General features: G+C 43.4%; 1 protein-coding gene across 1 annotated transcript; it reads left to right on the forward strand.

Moving 5' to 3' along the window:
* The first annotated feature begins 9182 nt into the window (after positions 1-9182).
* LOC143033360 (uncharacterized) lies at positions 9183-16479 on the forward strand. The gene is made up of 2 exons (XM_076198698.1): positions 9183-9904; positions 16374-16479. The coding sequence occupies exons 1-2, from the start codon at positions 9533-9535 to the stop codon at positions 16464-16466; spliced, it is 465 nt and encodes a 154-aa protein (XP_076054813.1). The 5' UTR covers positions 9183-9532; the 3' UTR covers positions 16467-16479.
* Positions 16480-22802: the final 6323 nt, after the last annotated feature.

The raw sequence follows: 22802 nt of genomic DNA on the forward strand, positions 1-22802 counted from the left end.
AATAGAAGAAAGGGTAGTGAATGGAGGGATGAGGAAACAAAGAAGGTTGTAGAAGAGAAGAAGCGAGCTTTCACAGATTGGTTACAAAATAGGACGAGGGAGTCATATGAGAGGTACAAAGAAAAGAAAAGTAAAGCAAAAGGTAAAGGAGGCAAAGAGGAGAGCAGATGTGAAATGGGGTAAGAGTATGACAGAAAATTTTGAAAGTAATAAAAAGATGTTTTGGAGAGAAATTAAGAGAGGAAGAGGAGGCGAATCAAGTAGAGAAGAAAAGGTGCAGATGGAGAGATGATAATGGAGGAGAAGGCAGTAAGGGGAAGATGGGCAGAATATTTTAGGGAGTTGCTAAATGTGAAGGAGGATAGGGAGGGAAAGATAGCTGCAGTGGGAAATGCAAAGAAAATGAGAGTGATGAGTGAGGAGAATGGAGGAGAAATAAGGAAGGATGAGGTGAAGGCAGTTGTTAAGATGATGAAAGCAGGTAAGGCACCTGGTCCGGATGGATGCCATGCAGAATGTATGAAAAAGGGAGGTACAGTGATGGTGGACTGGCTGGTGAGGTTATTTAATGTTTGCTGGAGAGAGGGTAGAGTGCCGGAGGACTGGAGAAGTGCCTGTATAGTTCCTCTTTACAAGGGAAAAGGGGACAAGTGTGAATGTAGTAGTTTCAGAGGGATTAGCTTGTTAAGTGTAGTTGGGAAGGCTTATGGGAGGATCTTGATTGAGAGGATTAGGAGAGGAACAGAGGGAGTAATTGGTGAGGAACAGTGTGGATTTAGGACGGGTAGAGGTTGTGTAGATCAGATCTTTGTGGTAAGACAGATATGTGAGAAAGATATAGGAAAGGGGAAGGATGTTTTTTTGGCTTTTATGGATCTGGAAAAGGCTTATGATAGGGTAGACAGAAAGGCACTGTGGGAGGCTATGCAGATATATGGGATAGGAGGAAAGCTTCTGGGAGCTGTCAAGAGTTTTTATTAGAGTAGTAGAGCTTGTGTCAGGATTAGAAATGGAGAGAGTGAGTGGTTCGAGGTAAAGGTGGGACTTCGTCAAGGATGCGTTATATCACCCTGGCTGTTCAACTTATACATGGAGAACAGACATGCCTCCAAGCTCTGCGTCACCACCCTCCTCCTCCCCTACCTCCTCCTCCCCCTCCTCCTCCCCACCCTCCTCCTCCCCCTCCTCCTCACCTCATCCTCCCCCTCCTCCATACTTCCCCCACCAATCAGAAAAAAAAGAAGGGACCTTTGGAAAGTCATCAGAGAAGCAGAACTTCAAGCATACAAGGTATTCAGAGCTGGAAATGGATACAACATCGTCACATCGGATGAACAAGTAGAAAAGTTCACTGACCCATACGTGGTAGTTGTAGCACAAGCGGGTGACAGACTTACAAAAACACCGTGCTGGCTCTACTTTATTGTGCAAACTGCGAGTATGTTTCGGAGCAATGGGGAAATGAGAGGTAGCAAGTGGTACTTACTCCTTGTGGAGCAACGTGCACCGTGACCAGTCTCATTACCTGCATAGACCTAAGTGCTTCTCTCCCGGGCCACGCTACCTCGGAGTGCCAGCGGGATCTCCGCTTGTGGACACTGTCCAATCACCTCCCAGGGCCACAATCACGTGACTTCATCTGGGGCGGAGTCGACCCTTGAGGACGCTACGCGGCCTAAAAGGAAACCCACAAAAGGAAATCTTTGAGGACGACACAGGCTCAAGGGAAAACCCGCGAAAGCATGGTCCCTCGGACAATGATGGACCCATGTGGACAGTGGCGGGTCTGGGAATAGGCGCCAAAACTCACCACAACCAACTCGCCACAAATACACGAAAGCAAAATTCAACAAAGTAAACTTTGAAATGATAGACCCCCAGAACTTAACGCAAGCAGGACCCTAGTCATCACCAATGTTGGCAAGTACATTGCCTCCTTCACAGACAAGGAAATTCAAGAAGAAATAGAAAATACATATGAAAACATACAGATCAAGCAAGTAATAAGAATCCCCAGGAACCCACACATCCTCAAAATCAAGATGGAAGACTCAAGCATGGTCACCAGTTGCATAAATGATGGACTCCTCACTTTTTGCCAGGCCTTCCTCACACACTCACTATACAAAGACATATACATACATATACCACAATGCACAAAATGTTACAGCTACGAACACACACGCAGACAATGCACACAACCAGATAATTACACAGTTTGCAACAAATGCGCTTCTACTCAACACAGAGGAACACAGTGTACAAGCAAAACATCCAAATGCCTACCTTGTGGAGGAAACAACGCTACATACATAGCAAGTTGTCCAACAAGGAAGATACTACAAAAACAACTAATCAAGGACGCAAGAGACAAAACAAAGAACACATATGCACAAGACACATGCACAAGCACTCCACATGGCGCGGCGAGGTAGACGGGGGGAACCTGGGCCCAATGGCGAGGTCGTGGCGATCTGCCAAATTTGTGTGTGTGTGTGTGTTTTTCCTCTCATTTCCGCCTCTGGGCGCCCGTACTTTAAGCCTAACCAGTATCTAAGTGCGATCCGCAAAAGCCGTGGTGGCCCTTGACCTGTGGCTGTGGTGGTAACCCAATCGGGGTAAATGGCCAAAATGACCCTCAAGTTACCAAAAGATTTGGCCAAAAATCGTCATGTCACCGATTTGACCCAAACTTACTCCAGACGGAGAGAGTCGTCCACAGGGCTCGGCAAGGTAGACGCGGAGAACCTGGGCCCGATGGCGAGGTCGTGGCGACTTGCCAAATTTGTGTGTGTTTGTGTGTTTTCCCCCTCTCATTTCTTCTTCTTGGCGCCCGTACTTTTAGTTTGAGTAGTATTTAAGTGCAATCCGCAAGAGGCCTGGTGGCCCTCGACCTGTGGCTAAGGTGGTGACCCAATCGGGGCAAGTGGCCAAAATGACCCTCAAAATTACCAAAGGACCCACGGATTTGGCCAAAAATCGTCATGTCTCCGATTTGGCACAAACATACCTCAGAGGGAGAGAGTCGTCCACAGGGCAAATTTGTGTGTGTTTGTGTGTTTTTTCTCCTCTCATTTCCGCCTCATGGCGCCCGTACTTTTAGCCTGAGCAGTATCTAAGTGCGATCTGCAAAAGCCCTGGTGGCCCTCGACCTGTGGCTGAGGTGGTGACCCAATCGGGGTAGGTGGCCAAAATGACTCTAATTACCAAAGGGGACCCACGGATTTAGTCAAAAATCTTCATGTCTCCGATTTGGCCCAAACTTACTCCAGAGGGAGAGAGTCGTCCACAGGGCGCGGCGAGGTAGACGTGGGGAATCTGCGCAGGGCGAGGTATTGGCGACCTACTAAATTTGTGTTTGTGTGGCCCTCGACAAGTGGCAGAGGTGTTGACCCAAGCTGGGTAAGTGGCCGAAATGACTCAAAATTACAAAAAATCGTCATGTCTCCGATTTGGCCCAACTTTACCCCAGAGGGAGAGAGTCGTCCACAGGGCACGGCTGGTCGCCACGACCTCGCCATTGGGCCCCGGTTCCGCGCTTCTACCTCGCTGTGCCCTGGGGGTAAGTTTGAGCCAAATCGGAGACATGACGATTTTTGGCCAAGTCCTTTGGTAATTTTATGGGTCGTTTTCGCCACTTGCTCCGATTGGGTCAATACCTCAACCACAGGTCGAGGGCCACCAGGGCTCTTGCGGAACGCACTTAGATACTACTCAGGCTAAAACTACGGGCGCCAAGAGGCGAAAATGAGAGGGAAAACACCTAAACACACACAAGTTTGGCTGGTCGCCAATACCTCGCCCTTAAGCGCAGATTCCCCGCGTCTACCTCGCCCTGCCCTGTGGACGACTCTCCCTCTAGCGTAAGTTTGGAGCAAATTGGCTCATTTTGGCCACTTGCGCCGATTGGGTCACCATCTCAGCCACAGGTCGAGGGCCACCAGAGCTATTGCGGATCGCATTTAGATACTGCTCAGGCTAAAAGCACGGGTACCAAGAGACGGAAATGAGAGAAGAAAAACACACAAACACAAATTTGGCAGGTCGTCACAACCTTGCCATTGGGCCCAGGTTCCTCGTGTCTACCTCGCTGTGCAGTGTGGACGACTCTCACCCTCTGGAGTAAGTTCGTGCCAAATCGGGTCATTTTGGCCACTTACCACGATTGGGTCACCACCTCAGCCACAGGTCGAGGGCCACAAGGGCTCTTGCGGATCGCACTTAGATACTGCTCAGGGTAAAAGTACGGGTGTCATGAGGCGGAAATGAGAGGGGAAAAAAGACACAAATTTAGCTGGTCGCCACGACCTCGCCCTTGGGCACAGGTTCCCCGCGTCTACCTCGCCGTGCCCTGTGGATGATTCTCCCTCTGAGGTATGTTTGTGCCAAATCAGAGGCATGACGATTTTTGACCAAATCCGTGGGTCTCTTTGGTCATTTTGAGGGTCATTTTGGCCACTTGCCCTGATTGGGTCACCACCTCAGCCACAGGTCAAGGGCCACCAGGGCTCTTGCGGATTGCATTTAGATACTACTCAAACTAAAAGTACGGGCGCCAAGAAGCGAAAATGAGAGGGGAAAAACACACAAACACACACAAATTTGGCAGGTCGCCACGACCTCTCCCTTGGGCCCAGGTTCCCCGCGTCTACCTTGCCGTGCCCTGTAGACGACTCTCTCACTTTGGGGTAAGCTTGGGCCAAATCGGAGACATGACGATTTTTGGCCAAATCCTTTGATAATTTGAGGGTCATTTTGGCCACTTGCCCCGATTGGGTCACCACCTCAGCCGTATCACCCACAGGTCGAGGGCGTCCTTCGGATTTTGGGCAAAATTCATATGGTTTCTCCTTTGAGATTTTTTGGATTTTGGGTCATATTGGTCACCTGCTCAGATTTACCCGCCGTTTCACTCACAGGTCGAGGGCGTCCAGGGCTGCCGTGGAGTCCAATTTGACACCACTCAAGGATGCGGTATGGGTGCCACAGGCCCATAAGTGAATACTGGGTGAAAAGGCCCAAGTTTGGAGGGTGCCACCGCCACGCCCTTGGGCTAAGGCTATTCATGTCTACCTTGCTTTGTACTATGTCCGACTCTCTACCTGTGAGGCAAGTTTGGACCAAATCGGTCACCTTCGGATTTTGGGCAAAATACATATGGTTTCCCCTTGGAGATTTTTTGGATTTTGAGTCATATTGGTCACCTGCCCCGATTTATCCGCCATATCACCCATAGGTCGAGGGCGTCCAGGGCTGCAGTGGAGTCCAATTTGACACCACTCAGGGATAGGGTATAGGTGCCACAGGCCCAAAAGTGAATACTGGGTGAAAAGGCCCAAGTTTGGAGGGGTGCCACCGCCACGCCATTGGGCTAAGGCTGTTCATGTCTACCTTACTTTGTACTTTGTTCGACTCTCTACCTGTGAGGCAAGTATGGACCAAATCGGTCACATTCGGATTTGGGCAAAATTCATATACTGTAGTTTCTCCTTTGAGATTTTTTGGATTTTGGGTCATATTGGTCACTTGCTCCGATTTACCCGTTGTATCACCCACAGGCTGAGGGCGTCCAGGGCTTCAGTGGAGTCCAATTTGACACCACTCAGGGATACGGTATGGGTGCCACATGCCCATAAGTGAATACTGGGTGAAAAGGCCCAAGTTTGGAGAGGTGCCACTGCCACGCCATTGGGCTAAGGCTATTCATGTCTACCTTGCTTTGTACTTTGTCCGACTCTTTACCTGTGAGGCATGTTTGGACCAAATCAAAGGATTACAAAGGCGGAGCATGCCGACAGGAGACCTTTTGATCCATATCTAGGTCGGATGCGAAAAAAAAATCATAATAATAAAATAATAAAAACTATGATAATGTAAATAACAAATAAAATACATAAATAAATGCATAGGTATAGTTAAATAATAAACAAACAGGTAAATAGTAAATTATAATAAATTGACATATAACTAATAATAAATAAAAATCAGACAGACAAATGATAACAAAACAAAAACAAATAATATAAGATAAATTATAATCATTACAGCATCTTACTTAGGTATTTATCTAAATGATTCTTAAAGTTTTGAACTGAACTACATTGCACTACCTGTGCAGGAAGTTTATTCCATTCATTAACTACACGGTTGGCAAAGTTGTTTCTACCTACTTCCAAATTGAATCTATTTCCGGACAGTTTGAGACCATTGTTTCTTGTCTGATTCTCATTCAATGTAAAAATTTGGTCACTTTTGATGTTGTCAATTCCCTTCGGATTTTGGGCAAAATTCATATGGTTTCTCCTTGAGATTTTTTGGATTTTTGGTCATTGTGGTCACCTGCTCCGAATTTCCCGCCCTGGTCGAGGGCGTCCAGGGCTGCCGTGGGGTCCAATTTGACACCACTCAGGGATACGGTATGGGTGCCACAGACCCAAAAACGAATACAGGGTGAAAAGGCCCATGTTTGGAGGGGTGCCACCGCCACGCCCTTGGGCTAAGGCTATTCATGTCTTCCTTGATTTGTACTTTGTGCGACTCTTTACCTGTGAGGCATGTTTGGACCAAATCGGTCACCTTTGGATTTTGGGCAAAATACATATGGTTTCTCCTTTGAGATTTTTTGGATTTTGGGTCATCCTGGTCACCTGCTCAGATTTACCCGCCGTATCACCCACAGGTCGAGGGCGTCCAGGGCTGCCTTGGAGTCCAATATGACACCACTCAAGCATACGGTATAGGTGCCACAGGCCCAAAAGTGAATACTGGGTGAAAAGGCCCATGTTTGGAGGAGTGCCACCGCCACGCCCTTAGGCTAAGGTTGTTCATGTCTACCTTGCTTTGTACTTTGTTCAATTCTCTACCTGTGAGGTATGTTTGGACCAAATCGGTCACCTTCGGATTTTGGGCAAAATTCATATGGCTTCTCCTTTGAGATTTTTTGGATTTTGGGTCATATTGGTCGCCTGCTCAGATTTACACGCCGTATCACCCACAGGCCGAGGGCGTCCAGGGATGCCGTGGAGTCCAATTTGACACCACTCAGGGATACGGTGTGGGTGCCACAGGCCCAAAAGTGAATACTGGGTGAAAAGGCCCAAGTTTGGAGGGGTACCACTGCCACGCCATTGGGCTAAGGCTGTTCATGTCTACCTTGCTTTGTACTTTGTCCGACTCTCTACCTGTGATGCAAGTTTGGACCAAATCGGTCACCTTCGGATTTTGGGCAAAAGTCATATGGTTCTCCTTAGATTTTTTTGGATTTTGGGTAATTTTGGTCACCTGCTCCGAATTTCCCGCCATATCACCAACAGGTCGAGGGCTTCCATGGCTGCCGTGGAGTCCAATTTGACACCACTCAGGGATACGGTATGGGTGCCACAGGCCCAAAAGTGAATACAGGGTGAAAAGGCCCAAGTTTGAAGGCGTGCCACCGCCACGCCCTTGGGCTAAGGCTATTCATGTCTACCTTGCTTTGTACTTTGTGCGACTCTCTACCTGTGAGGCATGTTTGGACCAAATCGGTCACCTTCGGATTTTGGGCAAAATACATATGGTTTCTCCTTTGAGATTTTTTGGATTTTGAGTCATATTGGTCACCTGCTCAGATTTACACGCCGTATCACCCACAGGTCGTGGGCGTCAAGGGCTGCCGTGGAGTCCAATTTGACACCACTCAAGGATACGATATGGGTGCCACAGGCCCAAAAGTGAATACTGGGTGAAAAGTCCCAAGTTTGGAGGGGTGCCACCGCCACGCCCTTGGGCTAAGGCTATTCGTGTGTACCTTGCTTTGTACTATGTCCGACTCTCTACCTGTGAGGCAAGTTTGGACCAAATCGGTCACCTTCGGAAGTTGGGCAAAATTCATATGGTTTCCCCTTTGAGATTTTTTTGGATTTTGGGTCATATTGGTCACCTGCCCCGATTTATCCGCCATTTCACCCATAGGTCGAGGGGGTCCAGGGCTGCAGTGGAGTCCAATTTGACACCACTCAGGGATAGGGTATAGGTGCCACAGGCCCAAAAGTGAATACTGGGTGAAAAGGCCCAGGTTTGGAGGGGTGCCACCGCCACGCCCTTGGTCTAAGGCTGTTCATGTCTACCTTGCTTTGTACTTTGTTCGACTCTCTACCTGTGAGGCAAGTTTGGATCAAATCAGTCACCTTCGGATTTGGGCAAAATCCATATGGTTTCTCTGAGATTTTTTTGATTTTGGGTCATATTGGTCACCTGCTCAGATTTACCCGCCATATCACCCACAGGTCGAGGGCGTCCAGGGCTACCGTGGAGTCCAATTTGACACCACTCAGGGATACGGTATGGGTGCCACAGGCCCATAAATGAATACTGGGTGAAAAGGCCCAGGTTTGAAGGGGTGCCACCGCTACGCCCTTGGGCTAAGCCTGTTCATGTCTACCTTGCTTTGTAATTTGTCCTACTCTCTACCTGTGAGACAAGTTTGGACCAAATCGGTCACCTTCGGATTTTGGGCAAAATTCATATGGTTTCTCATTTTGAGATTTTTTGGATTTTTGGTCATATTGGTCACCTGTTCCAATTTACCCGCCATATTACCCACAGGTCGAGGGCGTCCAGGGCTGCCGTGGAGTCCAATTTGACACCACTCAGGGATACGGTATGGGTGTCATAGGCCCAAAAGTGAATAATGGTGAAAAGGCCCAAGTTGGGAGGGGTGCCACCTCCAAGCTCTTGGTCTAAGTCTGTTCATGTCTACCTTGCTTTGTACTTTGTCCGACTCTCTACCTGTGAGGCAAGTTTGGACCAAGTCGGTCACTTTCGGATTTTGGGCAAAATTGATATGGTTTCTCCTTTGAGATTTTTTGGATTTTGGGTCATTGTGGTCACATGCTCCGATTTACCCGCCATATCACCCACAGGTCAAGGGCGTCCAGGGCTGCCGTGGAGGACAAATTGCTCTCCCCCTCTGCGCTCGCCCGCACCCTTCACCGGAAGTATACCACTTCCGGTCCGTGGGTATATAAGCTGTGAAAACCACTCACACCTAGTCAGGTTTGGCTTAGGCTTAGAGAGAGATAATTCAGACACCACTGAGGACGGACGCACTCGCTCCCATCGTGAACTACGAAGATTTCTCCAACGCCGTTACCCGAGCAAGGGCATTCTCTTCGCGTTCTCGCTCTGACGGTATGTGCCCCAATAACCCCCTTTTCGACTGAGCATTGCCCATGCGGTCTTAAAACTTGCTCAGTCGACTGGTGGGGAGGGGAACCCCATCTCCCTGTCTCCCGCACTCTAGCGGAACAGGCATAGGACCGAGTACACCCGGCGACCGAGCCATTCCGATCGCTGCCAGTAAGCACCCGGGCGCCAGCCGACGCTGCGCTTTCCCTTATCCACCGCCAGCCACTTAATCAATTGCGAACACAGACCGTACCCCTACGATTCCCCCCTCTCCCCTGTACCTATTTCCCTTTTCTTTCCTCACTTTACACAACTGTCACACACACATCAACAAGACACGCACACAAGCCCATCGCGCTTCGGCGCAATGGGCCGCCTCAAGCTAAGAGAAACCCGGCCCTCGACCGGAAGTAACAAACGAGGAACAATCTGGAAAACCCTCACCAACTTGAACATACACATCCAACGGTTATTCTCAAATGGACCCCTTCACACCATCTTGGCAGACGATTCTACAATAGAAGAATTAACTAAGAAAGAGAACAAGACCGCCTTCTCCAAAGAAGGCCTTGAAATAATGGACCCTGAACTGAATGCCAAGAAGACCTTAATAATTAAGCAAGTCGATGACCACATTCACGAGAAGAGCCCAGAAGACATCAAGACGAAAATCGAAAGGCTGAACCCAGTGAAAGTAAATACAGTCATCAAACTACCAAACACCAGGACGATCATTAAGGTGAAAATGGAGTCTTCGGCAATGGTCAAGAAATCCTTGGAAAATGGCCTCCTAATATTTAGTCAATCCTTCCCCCCACACACACTCACACAAGAAACATACATACAACTCCCCCAATATACACGATGCTATTCCTATGAGCACACAATCCGTAACTGCACTCACCCAACCACCTACACCATCTGCTCCGGCTGCTGCTCCACTGACCACCGCATCACTTATTGCCATAACGCCCTCAAGAAGTGCATAGCATGCGGTCAAGACCACCCTACTTATGCAGCAAGATGCCCAGTGAAGAAGGAGCTAATCAAGAAGAAGACACAAGAACTCAAGGAGCAACACACAACCACACACGCAAACATTACATACGCCAATATAACCTCAGGCAATACTGCTCAATCTACACCTACACCGACACCCAACCCCATAACACTCAAACACTTAACAATCATCAACACTGCCATCATTCACGCCAACATCACAGGAGCAACACCAGGCATTTACCAACACACAATAGATGAATTTTACAAGGTTAACGGACTCCCAACAGTAATTCCACCATCAGTTATCAAACCCACAACAATACTCAACATGATAAACAACACCAAACACTCCCACACAGAACAAGATATGGAAACCGAGGAACAACGCAACAAAAGGCCACACACCACAGAACACACACCAGAGACAGAACAACCATCCAAAGCAAAAAAAAAAAAAAAAAAAAAAAAAAAAACGAACAAGAAAACGTACCCATACAGATAAACACCAGACACCAATGACATGACAGACGACACAATACACAAGAACACACACACACTCCTACAAACAGGCAAAATCAAATACATCTACACAAAAGAAATACCAGAGGAAACAGTAGAAACACTGATAAAACAAAGACTGATAGACCTGACCAAAGCACCCATACAAAGACTACCTGAATCAAGATACAAAAAAACAAAACAAGGATATTACGAAACACGCAAACTCAAACCTACAGATACACCACACTGGACAGCCAACTGCCAATAAAACACACGCACATGAACACTGTACACATAATGCAACATAATGTAAAATCCTGGACTTCACACAGACAACACGAACTAAGCAACTACTACCTAACACAATCACCTGACATCTTACTAATCAACTCCACTGGTAGACACACAGTCAAAATACTTAATTACAACACATACACAAAAAACACATACAACGAAGACAATGCAGGCATAGCTCTATCCATCAAAAAGAACATAAAACACAAACTTCTAGACGACTTTGACGAGGACATATTAGCAATAGAAATAGACACAAACAGAGGACCCATTATCATAGCCACACTATACATCCCACCACGCAGACCTTACATACCAAAACAAGGCATATTAAAAATTACACAAAAACCACAACCAACATACATTATAGGAGACTTCAACGCAAAACACCAAACACTTAACCACACATACAACAATCAAACAGGAAGAAGTATACATCACCTCATAACACAAAGCCACCTCACCTTCCTCGGACCAGACTTCCCCACAACCATAACACCCTTAGGTACAAGCAACCCGGACATGATTTTCACCAACAGACACCACCACGTTACATACAGAATACACCCCGGGGACATAACATCATCAGATCACATACCTCTCAACCTCACACTTTCCACCACAGCCATCACTATCCCCACACAACCCAAACTAGCATACAAACAAGCAGACTGGAAAAAGTTCAAAACAATACTAGAAACAACAACTAACGAATACATATCCACAGAAAAACAAAACACAAATACCCAAACAAAAACACAAATTACATAGACAACAAACTAAACATATGGTACAAACTCATAAACGAGGCAATTACACAAAGCATACCAATGACACAACAAAAACAAATACCCACACCCAAGACATCTAAAAAAAATGAAACAACTAATATGGCAGGCAAATTACATAAAAAACAAAGCCACACTCGAAAACAACTGGACACCACACACAATAAGAACAATCAGACAAATACAAACATTAATACTCGAAGAAAGCAAACAAAATTACGAAGACACATGGAACAACACAATATCAAACATCAAATTCAATCCCAAAAAAACACAAGAATTCTGGAACAAAATAAAACAACTATTAGGATCCAGTACCCCCAACACACCATACATAATACACAACAACGACAAAATACACGACGACAAAAACAAAGAAACTGCATTCAGATAGGTATGGCAAAACATATTCCAAATCACACCAGAAGAAAACACGCACTTTGACACGAATCACGAAACAAAAATACTCACCCACTTAACACAACACCTCCATCAAACACAACCATACACAAACATAGACCTAAACAGACTAAACACCGACAACTACATTACCCAACCCATACAACTCGAAGACGTCACAAACATAATAAAACACACAAAAAACAAAACACCTGGAGAATCTGGAATCACTAAACAAATACTCGCACACACACCAAAAATAACTAAACAATTGCTCACAGACATATTCAACGAAACACTGAGCCTAGGATACTTTCCACAAAAATTTAAAAACTCAATAATCACATTCATACCAAAACAAAACAAAAACACAACACAAATACAAAACTACAGACCCATTTCATTACTCGAAACACCAGGAAAAATATACGAACGAATCATAACAAATAGACTAATGGCAAACCTACACGACCACGACATGCTAAACCCACACCAACACGGATTCACTCCTGGCAAGGGAACACACACCGCACTCGCCACCTTATACGAAACAATAGCAGACACACAAAGACGCAAACAAGCATGCATAATTATTTCACGAGACATCTCTAAGGCCTTCGACAAAGTCTGGCACGAAGGCCTTAAATACAAAATACTACGAACACAACCTCCTGACACTATCACAAAAACACTGTGTAGCTTCCTCGACAACAGAACAGCGAAAATAAAAATAAACCAATACATCGGACCAGCCTTCCCACTCCACAGTGGAGTACCACAAGGAAGCGTCATATCCCCAACACTCTTCAACTTATACACGGCAGACACCCCTCCACCATCACACGGAAGCTACACCATACAATACGCAGACGACATAACACAGATCATCACATACCCCAACACCACAGGAAAACAAATGCTTGCCAGGAAAACACAACACGAGATACACAAGATAAACACATACGAAAAACAATGGAAAATTTCAACAAACACAAACAAATTTCAACTTCTAGCCATCTCAACACGAAAACCACCACCAATAAAGATCAATAACACTACAATATCATACAACAAACAAGCACACATCCTAGGCCTCACCATAACAACACAAGGAATACAAAAACACATTAAAACAGAATAAGAACAACAGAAACCACACTAAACAGACTAAGACGTTTCCGAGGACTCAAGACAAAAACACAAATACAATTATATAAGACACTAGCACGACCACAACTTGAATACCCACCCATAATTACAGTCACAAGCACACCCACATACATAAAAAAATGCAAAAACTACAGAACAAAACAATACGAACAATACTAAAACACAAACCCCTTTACCTAGAAACCACACAACAACTTCACAAAACAATAAAATTAGAAACAATACACGAAAGACTAATAAGATTGAGCAGTAAAGCCTGGAATACAGTACTAGAAAATAACACACTACCACAGCCCCCAATTAGCAACAAAAGAACACAAGGCCAAAAATGGTGGCCACGCCTAAAGACCATCCTGGGCTAATCCCCCCACCCTTTTCGCCTAGCTAAATGTGAAAAAACAAAACAAAAAAACGGTAGGATACGTACGTAAGCATTAACGACATTAATATTATAATTGGCACATTAGCCACACATAAACACACGTATCCACAAGGATACGTGTGTAAAACTTAATAAGTACTAGAAGTCACATGGCACATTAGCCATCTCCAAACGTACGTATCCCTCCTCATTAAAAAAAGAAAAAAAAAGTATACATGTGTATGTGTATACATACATATGTATATATTAGTATATAAGAGTATATATGAATATATATACAAATAAATCAATAAAAGGGAACATGTGCGATTCATTTCACATCATCAACTATATACAACCTAACCAAATTCAAGGCACAAGCCAAAGAAAAATCACACATGTTCCCCACAATGTTTAAATTATAATGCACGTGAAGGAAGTATATAACATAGCATTCATTACCTAATCTTTGCACATCTTAAGGAAATTAAAACGCATACTTCCTTCACACATCTATGCCTTCAATTACCATGTTTATGCTTATGTTTATTCTTACCCATTATGTCTATTGATTCATGTTTAGCCAGCTAGGAAAATCAAATTTAGAATAGAGCTAGGATTTCCGACCTACACACGATATACACAATAATTATGCAAGTGGGTCCGCCCCACACTTTCAACACTCAACTTCCTTCATTTTCTATACTTTATCTTCTCCTCGCACCCCCTCCCCTCCCCCTTCACTGTAGGCACTATTCATTCATTCATTCACCTTGTCATTTCTCGCAATTTGCTCTCTTGATAAGACTTCTCGTACCTTGGACTCATGAGACGATTCGTGTGAAGTGATCACCCCTTTTTGCCTCCATTACTTGTCTTATATACATTTGCATTGCATTATACTTGTATTTGTACTTACTACTTCTTTGATACATATGTCCCTGACCTCTTTGTACTTAGTACCATATTGTATACGTATCTTGTGCTTCGTATTTGAACGATACTTTCCATGTTCTTGTATTCATGTAACGGTCCCATTGACCCAACTGCCCATTCTCTTTTGTGTTTATTATTGCCTGTAAATATTTTCATGTGATTAATAATTTCGTTTACTAGTTTTACCGCTAGTTTAACATTCCTTTCCTGGAATCTTTGTTACTTTTACTTCTAGTCTTACGAATTATCTAGGCGGTGACCAGATAATTCAGTCCTACAAAGGCTTCTAGAAGTGAGCTGGTTCTTAAACACTTATCCGTTACAAGTAACGTCTCTTCACATAACCAGTCCGTCCGCAATACTGGGTGAAAAGGCCCAAGTTTGGAGGGGTGCCACCGCCACTCCCTTGGTCTAAGGCTATTCATTTCTACCTTTGTAATTTGTCCGACTCCCTACCTGTGAGGCATGTTTGGACCAAATCGGTCAGCTTCAGATTTTGGGCAAAATTCATATGGTTTCTCCTTTGAGATGTTTTGGATTTTGGGTCATATTGGTCACCTGCTCCGATTTACCCACCATATCACCCACAGGTCGAGGGCGTCCAGGGCTTCCGTGGAGTCCAATTTGACACCACTCAGGGATACGGTATGGAATCCACAGGCCCAAAAGTGAATACTGGGTGAAAAGGCCCAGGTTTGGAGGGGTGCCACCGCCACGCCCTTAGGCTAAGGCTGTTCATGCCTACCTTGCTTTGTACTTTGTCCGACTCTCTACCTGTCAGGCAAGTTTGGACCAAATCGGTCAGTTTCGGATTTTGGGCAAAATTCATATGGTTTCTCCTTTGAGGTTGTTTGGATTTTGGGTCATATTGGTCACCTGCTCAGATTTACCCGCCATATCACCCACAGCCCGAGAGCGTCCAGGGCTGCCGTGGAGTCCAATTTGACACCACTCAGGGATACAGTATGGGTGCCACATGCCCAAAAGTGAATACTGGGTGAAAAGGCCCAAGTTTGGAGGAGTGCCACCGCCACGCCCTTGGTCTAAGGCTGTTGAGATTTTTTGGATTTTGGGTCATATTGGTCAACTGCTCAGATTTACCCGCCGTATCACTGACAGGTTGAGGTCTTCCAGGGCTGCAGTATAGTCCAATTTGACACCACTCAGGGATACGGTATGGGTGCCACAGGCCCAAAAGTGAATACTGAGTGAAAAGGCCCAAGTTTGGAGGGGTGCCACCGCGACGCCCTTGGGCTAAGGCTGTTCATGTCTACCTTACTTTGTACTTTGTCCGACTCTCTACCTGTGAGGCAAGTTTGGACCAAATCGGTCAGCTTCGGATTTTGGGCAAAATTCATATGGTTTCTCCTTTGAGTTTTTTTTTTTATTTTGGGTCATATTGGTCACCTGCTCAGATTTTCCCGCCATATTACCCACAGGTCAAGGGCGTCCAGGACTCCCGTGGAGTCCAATTTGGCACCACTCAGGGATACGGTATGGGTGCCACAGGCCCAAAAGTGAATACTGTGTGAAAAGGCCCAATTTAGGAGGGGTGCCACCTCCACGCCCTTGGTCTAAGGCTGTTCATGTCTACCTTGCTTTGTACTTTGTCGGACTCTCTACCTGTGAGGCATGTTTGGACCAAATCGGTCAGCTTCGGATTTTGGGTAAAATTCATATGGTTTCTCCTTTGAGATTTTTTGGATTTTGGGTCATTATGGTCACCTGCTCCGATTTACCCACCATATCACCCACAGGTTAAGGGCGTCCAGGGCTGCCGTGGAGTCCAATTTGATACCACTCAGGGATACGGTATGGGTGCCACAGACCCAAAAGTGAACACTGGGTGAAAAGGCCCAAGTTTGGAGGGGTGCCACCGCCACGCTCTTAGGCTAAGGATGTTCATGTCTACATTGTATTGTACTTTGTCGGACTCTCTACCTGTGAGGTAAGTTTGTACCAATAGTTGAATAGGAAAAGTCATGTTCATTTCGTCCTGAGTCACAGTGAGCGTCGAAAATAATTTTAACATGGTAAAATTCTCGACCACTATGATTATAGATTAGCTTAAATTGAATAGGAAAATGCATGTTCATTTCGTCCTGAGTCACAGTGAGCTGTCAAGACAATTTTAAAATGGTAAAATTGTCGACCACCATGACTGTAGACTAGCTTAAGTTAAATAGAAAAAGTCATGTTCATTTTGTCCTGAGTCACACCGATCGTCAAAAATAATTTTGACATGATAAAATTCTCGACCACCATGACTGTAGATTAGCTTAAGTTGAATGGGAAAAGTCATGTTCATTTCGTCCTAAGTCACAGTGAGCTGTCAAGACAATTTTACCATGGTAAAATTCTCGACCACCATGACTGTAGATTAGCTAAAGTTGAATAGGAAAAGTCATGTTCATTTTGTCCTGAGTCACAGTGAGCATTGAAAATAATTTTACCATTGTAAAATTCTCGACCACCATGACTGTAGATTAGCTTATGTTGAATAGGAAAAGTCATGTTCATTACGTCCTGAGTCACAGTGAGCGTCGAAAATAATTTTAACATGGTAAAATTTTCGACCACCATGACTCTAGATTACCTTAAGTTGAATAGGAAAAGTCATGTTCATTTCGCCCTGAGTGACAGTGAGCTGTTGAGACAATTTTACCATTGTAAAATTGTCGACCACAATGACTGTAGATTAACATAAGTTGAATAGGAAAAGTCATGTTCATTTCGACCTGAGTCACAGTGAGCTTCGAAAATAATTCTAACATGGTAAAATTCTCGACCACCATGACTGTAGATTAGCTTAAGTTGGATAGGAAAAGTCATGTTCATTTCGTTCTGAGTCACAGTGAGCTGTCAATACAATTTTACCATGGTAAAATTCTCGAACACCATGACTGTAGATTAGCTTAAGCTGAATAGGAAAATGCATCCTCATTTCGACCTGAGTCACAGTGAGCTTCGAAAATAATTGTAACATGGTAAAATTCCCGACGACCATGACTGAAGATTAGCTTAAGTTGAATAGGAAAAGTCATGTTCATTTAGTCCTGAGTCACAGTGAGCGTCGAAAATAATTTTACCATGGTAAAATTCTCGACTATCATGACTGTAGATTAGCTTAAGTTGAAAAGGAAATGTCATGTTCATTTCGTCCTGAGTCACAGTGAGCGGTCAATGCAATTTTATCATGGTAAAATTGTGATGGTGTATGTGGTGTATACACCACCATGACTGTAGATTAGCTTAAGTTAAATAAGAAAAGTCATGTTCATTTTGACCTGAGTCACAGTGAGCTTCGAAAATAATTTTAACATGGTAAAATTCTCGACCACCATGACTGTAGATTAGCTTAAGTTGGATAGGAAAAGTCATGTTCATTTCGTCCTGAGTCACAGTGAGCTGTCAAGACAATTTTACTGTAGTAAAATTCTCGACCACCATGACTGTAGATTAGCTTATGTTGAATAGGAAAAGTCATGTTCATTACGTCCTGAGTCACAGTGAGCGTCGAAAATAATTTTAACATGGTAAAATTCTCGACCACCATGACTGAAGATTAGCTTAAGTTGAATAAGAAAAGTCATGTTCATTGCGTCCTGAGTCACAGTGAGCGTCGAAAATAATTTTACCATGGTAAAACTCTCGACTATCATGACTGTAGATTAGCTTAAGTTGAAAAGGAAATGTCATGTTCATTTCGTCCTGAGTCACAGTGAGCGGTCAATGCAATTTTGTCATGGTAAAATTCTCGACCACCATGACTGTAGATTAGCTTAAGTTGAATAGGAAAAGTAATGTTCATTTCGACCTGAGTCACAGTAAGCTTCGAAAATAATTTTAACATGGTAAGATTCTCGACCACCATGACTAGATTAGCTTAAGTTGAATAGGAAAAGTTATGTTCATTTTTTCCTGAATCACAATGAGCTGTCAAGACAATTTTACCATGGCAAAATTCTCGACCACCATGACTGTAGATTACCTTAAGTTGAAGAGGAACAGTCATGTTCATTTCGTCCTGAGTCACAGTGAGCGGTCAATACAATTTTACCATGGTAAAATTCTCGACCACCATGACTGTAGATTAGCTTATGTTGAATAGGAAAAGTCATGTTCATTTTGTCCTGAGTCACAGTGAGCGTCGAAAATAATTTTAACATGGTAAAATTCTCTACCACTGTATACGGCTCACATACATGACGAGTAATATAACCCCAGTCATATACCCACTCCTTAACACACTGTCCAGCACAGGCATTAATCGCTGAATCAAACATCACGAGGCTCAGTGGAAATCGCTGAGTCAATCCTTTTGGCTTCGCAACAACACCTCGACCACCAAACACATGAACGAACACACGCGATCAACCTAGTAGCCACCCAGTACTGACATACGATATTACGTATACTAACGATCCTCCCCTGGATATATAATTAACATGTATGATAGTAGATAGCAATAAGTAATCAATGCAGTTGCACCACCCATGTGAGACAACGGACCTTCTCGAAATTAATGTAAAGACTAAGGACTAAACCCAACACAAGAAAGTGCTGAGATTGTCATTTCCGGGCATCAAAACCAGCTCACACACCCGAAGAGCGGTCGGTTCTAAGTGACGTGCCCTAGTGATAAGACTGTGTAATAGTGTGTAAACTAAGAACAAAAACTTAGAGGCGTTTGTGCAGTTAACCCTTTTTGTGATGATGTGACGACCCCGTTACATTTTGTGTCTACAAGTAACGTTGGATGGAAATGATGTAACGATACCGTTACACCCGTCCCGTTACACCACCATGACTGTAGATTAGCTTAAGTTGAATAGGAAAAGTCATGTTCATTTTGTCCTGAGTCACAGTGAGCTGTTGAGATAGTTTTAACATGGTAAAATTCTCGACCACCATGACTGTAGATTAGCTTAAGTTGAATAGGAAAAGTCATGTTCATTTCGTCCTGAGTCACAGTGAGCTGTCAAGACAATTTTACCATGGTAAAACTCTCGACCACCATGACTGTAGATTAGCTTAAGTTGAATAGGAAAAGTCATGTTCATTTCGTCCTGAGTCACAGTGAGCGGTCAATACAATTTTACCATGGTAAAATTCTCGACCACCATGACTGTAGATTAGCTTAAGTTGAATAGGAAAAGTTATGTTCATTTCGTCCTGAGTCACAGTGAGCTGTCGAGACAATTTTACCATGGTAAAATTCTCGACCATCATGACTGTAGATTAGCTTAAGTTGAATAGGAAAAGTCATGTTCATTTCGTCCTGAGTCACAGTGAGCGTCGAAAATAATTTCAACATGGTAAAACTCTCGACCACCATGACTGTAGATTAGTTTAAGTTGAATAGGAAAATTCATGTTCATTTCGACCTGAGTCAGAGTGAGCTTCGAAAATAATTTCAACATGGTAAAATTCTCGACCACCATGACTGTAGATTAGCTTAAGTTGAATAGGAAAAGTCATGTTCATTTCCTCTTGAGGCATAGTGAGCTGTCAAGACAATTTTACCATGGTAAAATTCTTGACCATCATGACTGTAGATTAGCTTAAGTTGATTAGGAAAAGTCACGTTTATTTCGACCTGAATCTCAGTGAGCTTCGAAAATAATTTACCATGGTAAATTTCTCGACCACCATGACTGTAGATTAGCTTAAGTTGAATAGGAAAAGTCATGTTCATTTCGTCGTGAGTCACAGTAAGCTTCGAAAATAATTTTAACATGGTAAAATTCTCGACTATCATGACTGTAGATTAGCTTAAGTTAAATAGGAAAAGTCATGTTAATTTTGTCCTGAGTCACAGTGAGCGTCGAAAATAATTTTAACATGGAAAAATTCTCGACCACCATGACTATGGATTAGCTTACTTTTAATATGAAAAGTCATCTTCATTTCGTCCTGAGTCTCAGTGCGCGTCGAAAATAGTTTTAACATGGTAAAATTCTCGACCACCATGACTGTAGATTAGCTCAAGTAGAATAGGAAAAGTCATGTACATTTCGTTCCAAGTCACAGTGAGCTCTCAAGACAATTTTACCATGGTAAAATTCTCGACCACCATGACTGTAGATTAGCTTAAGTTGAATAGGAAAAGTCATGCTCATTTCGACCTTAGTCACAGTGAGCTTCGAAAATAATTTTAACATGGTAAAATTCTCGACTATCATGACTGTAGATTAGCTTAAGTTGAATAGGAAAAGTCATGTTTATTTCGTCGTGAGTCACAGTCAGCGGTCAAAACAATTTTACCATGTTAAAATTTTCGACCACCATGCTACAGCTACAGGACAGGATAGATAAGATGGAGGAGAGGGGGTGAGGGGGTGTGGATGTGTGTGTGAGTGTAAGAGGTAAGGGGGGGGAAATGGAAGGAAGTCGTAGTTATGATAGATGGGGCAGACCCACTTGCGACTTGATACTATTTTTAAAATTATTTTTGCGTTGAGAAGCAAATGCCTGTTGTTGGAAGGCTGGTCTATCTTAAGATCGTAATGTTGTTCTTCTCCTTGAGTTGTTAAGTTGGCTGTTAGTTGTTAGTTAGTTAGTTTTTTTTTTATTAAAAAAGTATACTACTATTCTTACCTATGTGTAGGATTGAATTCTTAGGGGTATCTTTGTCATCCATTATTGTGAAGTGGGGGGGGGGAGATCTTGAATTCAATATTTCGTATGCTTTTTTTTTCTATTCAATGAGTATGATTTTTATTCCCTTAAGGGGGTGACGGCTAGTGATTTTTGTTTTTAAGTTGTTTACATATACGATTTTTTTTGGGGGGTATTGATTCTATTGCCATGCTCATTGATTTGGATGATATCACGTGCGATTTGTTCGCACGTGTTATCATCTTATTTTAAACAATAACAATAACAATGGTTAGTAGGGTTAGTTGGATTTAAAGGGTGATATGTATTTTATGTGTGTTTGTTATGTTTGCATTATGTATTTTGGTTCGGGGGGGGGGCTGTTTATGATGGGAGACACTCTAGGCCACCAATTGTGATCGTGTCCGTGTTCTGTGTCTATGTTTTCGCTGGTTTGTACTAAGTCTGGGTTTGTGATTGTGAGTTTGTTCCATGTTCTGTAAGCTAGTCTGTAGAGTCTTGTGTTAAGTGGTTCGAGTTTGTGTTGTATGTGTAGTTCTTCTATTGTGTTAAGGTATGGGGGTATGGAGTGTGTGGCGAATCGTAGTGTTTTGTTTTGTACTGCTTGTAGTTTTTGGAGTTGACTTGGTTTTAATGTGATTGTTGTGATTGGTATATATTCAAGTTGTGGTCTTATGAGTACTTTGTATAATCTTAATAGTAGTTTGGTGTCTAGGTTTCTGAATCGTTTTATTGTGTGTAATGTTTTTTCTGCTTGTAGTTTTCTGTTGTTCGTGTGTGTTTGTAGGCCTCTGTTTCCAAGTGTTAATCCTAGTATCTTTATGTTTCTTTGTTTGTGTATATGCGTGTCTCCTATCCATATTTCTGCTGGTTTCTGTGTTGATATGTTGAGTAGTTGAAATTTTGTTGTGTTTGTCTGTATTTTCCATTTTTGTTCGTATGTGTTTATTGTTTCTATTGTTCTGCTTGTTTTGAGTGCTAACATGTTTTTTCCTTTTTTACTTGGGTATGTTATGATTTGTGTTAGGTCGTCTGCAAATTGTATGTGTGTGATTCCGTGTGTTGGTTTGGGGGTGTCGTGTGTGTAGAGGTTAAATAGTGTTGGTGAAAGAATGCTTCCTTGGGGGACTCCACTGTGTATGTTAAAGGGTCTTCCTGTATAATGGTGTATTCGTATTTGTGCGTGTCTGTTATCTAGGTAATTACAAAGTATTCTTGTTAGTATGTCTGGGGGTGTGTTTGGTGTATTTTGTGTTTGAGTCCTGTGTGCCATATTTTGTCAAATGCTTTTGTAATGTCTCGTGATACTATGTTACATCCGTGTTTGTGTCTTTGGCTTATGGCAATTGTTTCGTATATTGTGGCTATGGCTGTGTGTGTTCCTCGTCTTCTTGTAAATCCATGTTGGTTTTCGTTTATGAGATTGTTGTTGTATAAGTGTTTGAGTAGTCTTCGTTGTAAGAGTTTTTCTAGTATTTTTCCTGGGACTTCGAGTAGTGATATTGGTCTGTAGTTGTTTATGTCTGTTGGGTTTTTTCCGTGTTTGGGTATGAATGTTAGTGTGG

This window comes from Oratosquilla oratoria, chromosome 15, assembly GCF_046742065.1.
Source record: "Oratosquilla oratoria isolate Oo_2021 chromosome 15, ASM4674206v1, whole genome shotgun sequence".
In the NCBI taxonomy this organism is placed as follows: Eukaryota; Metazoa; Arthropoda; class Malacostraca; order Stomatopoda; family Squillidae; genus Oratosquilla; species Oratosquilla oratoria.

Coding starts and splice junctions, on each gene's coding strand:
- LOC143033360 (XM_076198698.1), top strand. CDS start 9,533: ATGGGCCGCCTCAAGCTAAGAGAAACCCGGCCCTCGACCGGAAGTAAC. Junction 9,905..16,373: donor ACACCAGGACGATCATTAAG/GTGAAAATGGAG, acceptor TATCACCCACAG/GTTAAGGGCGTCCAGGGCTG.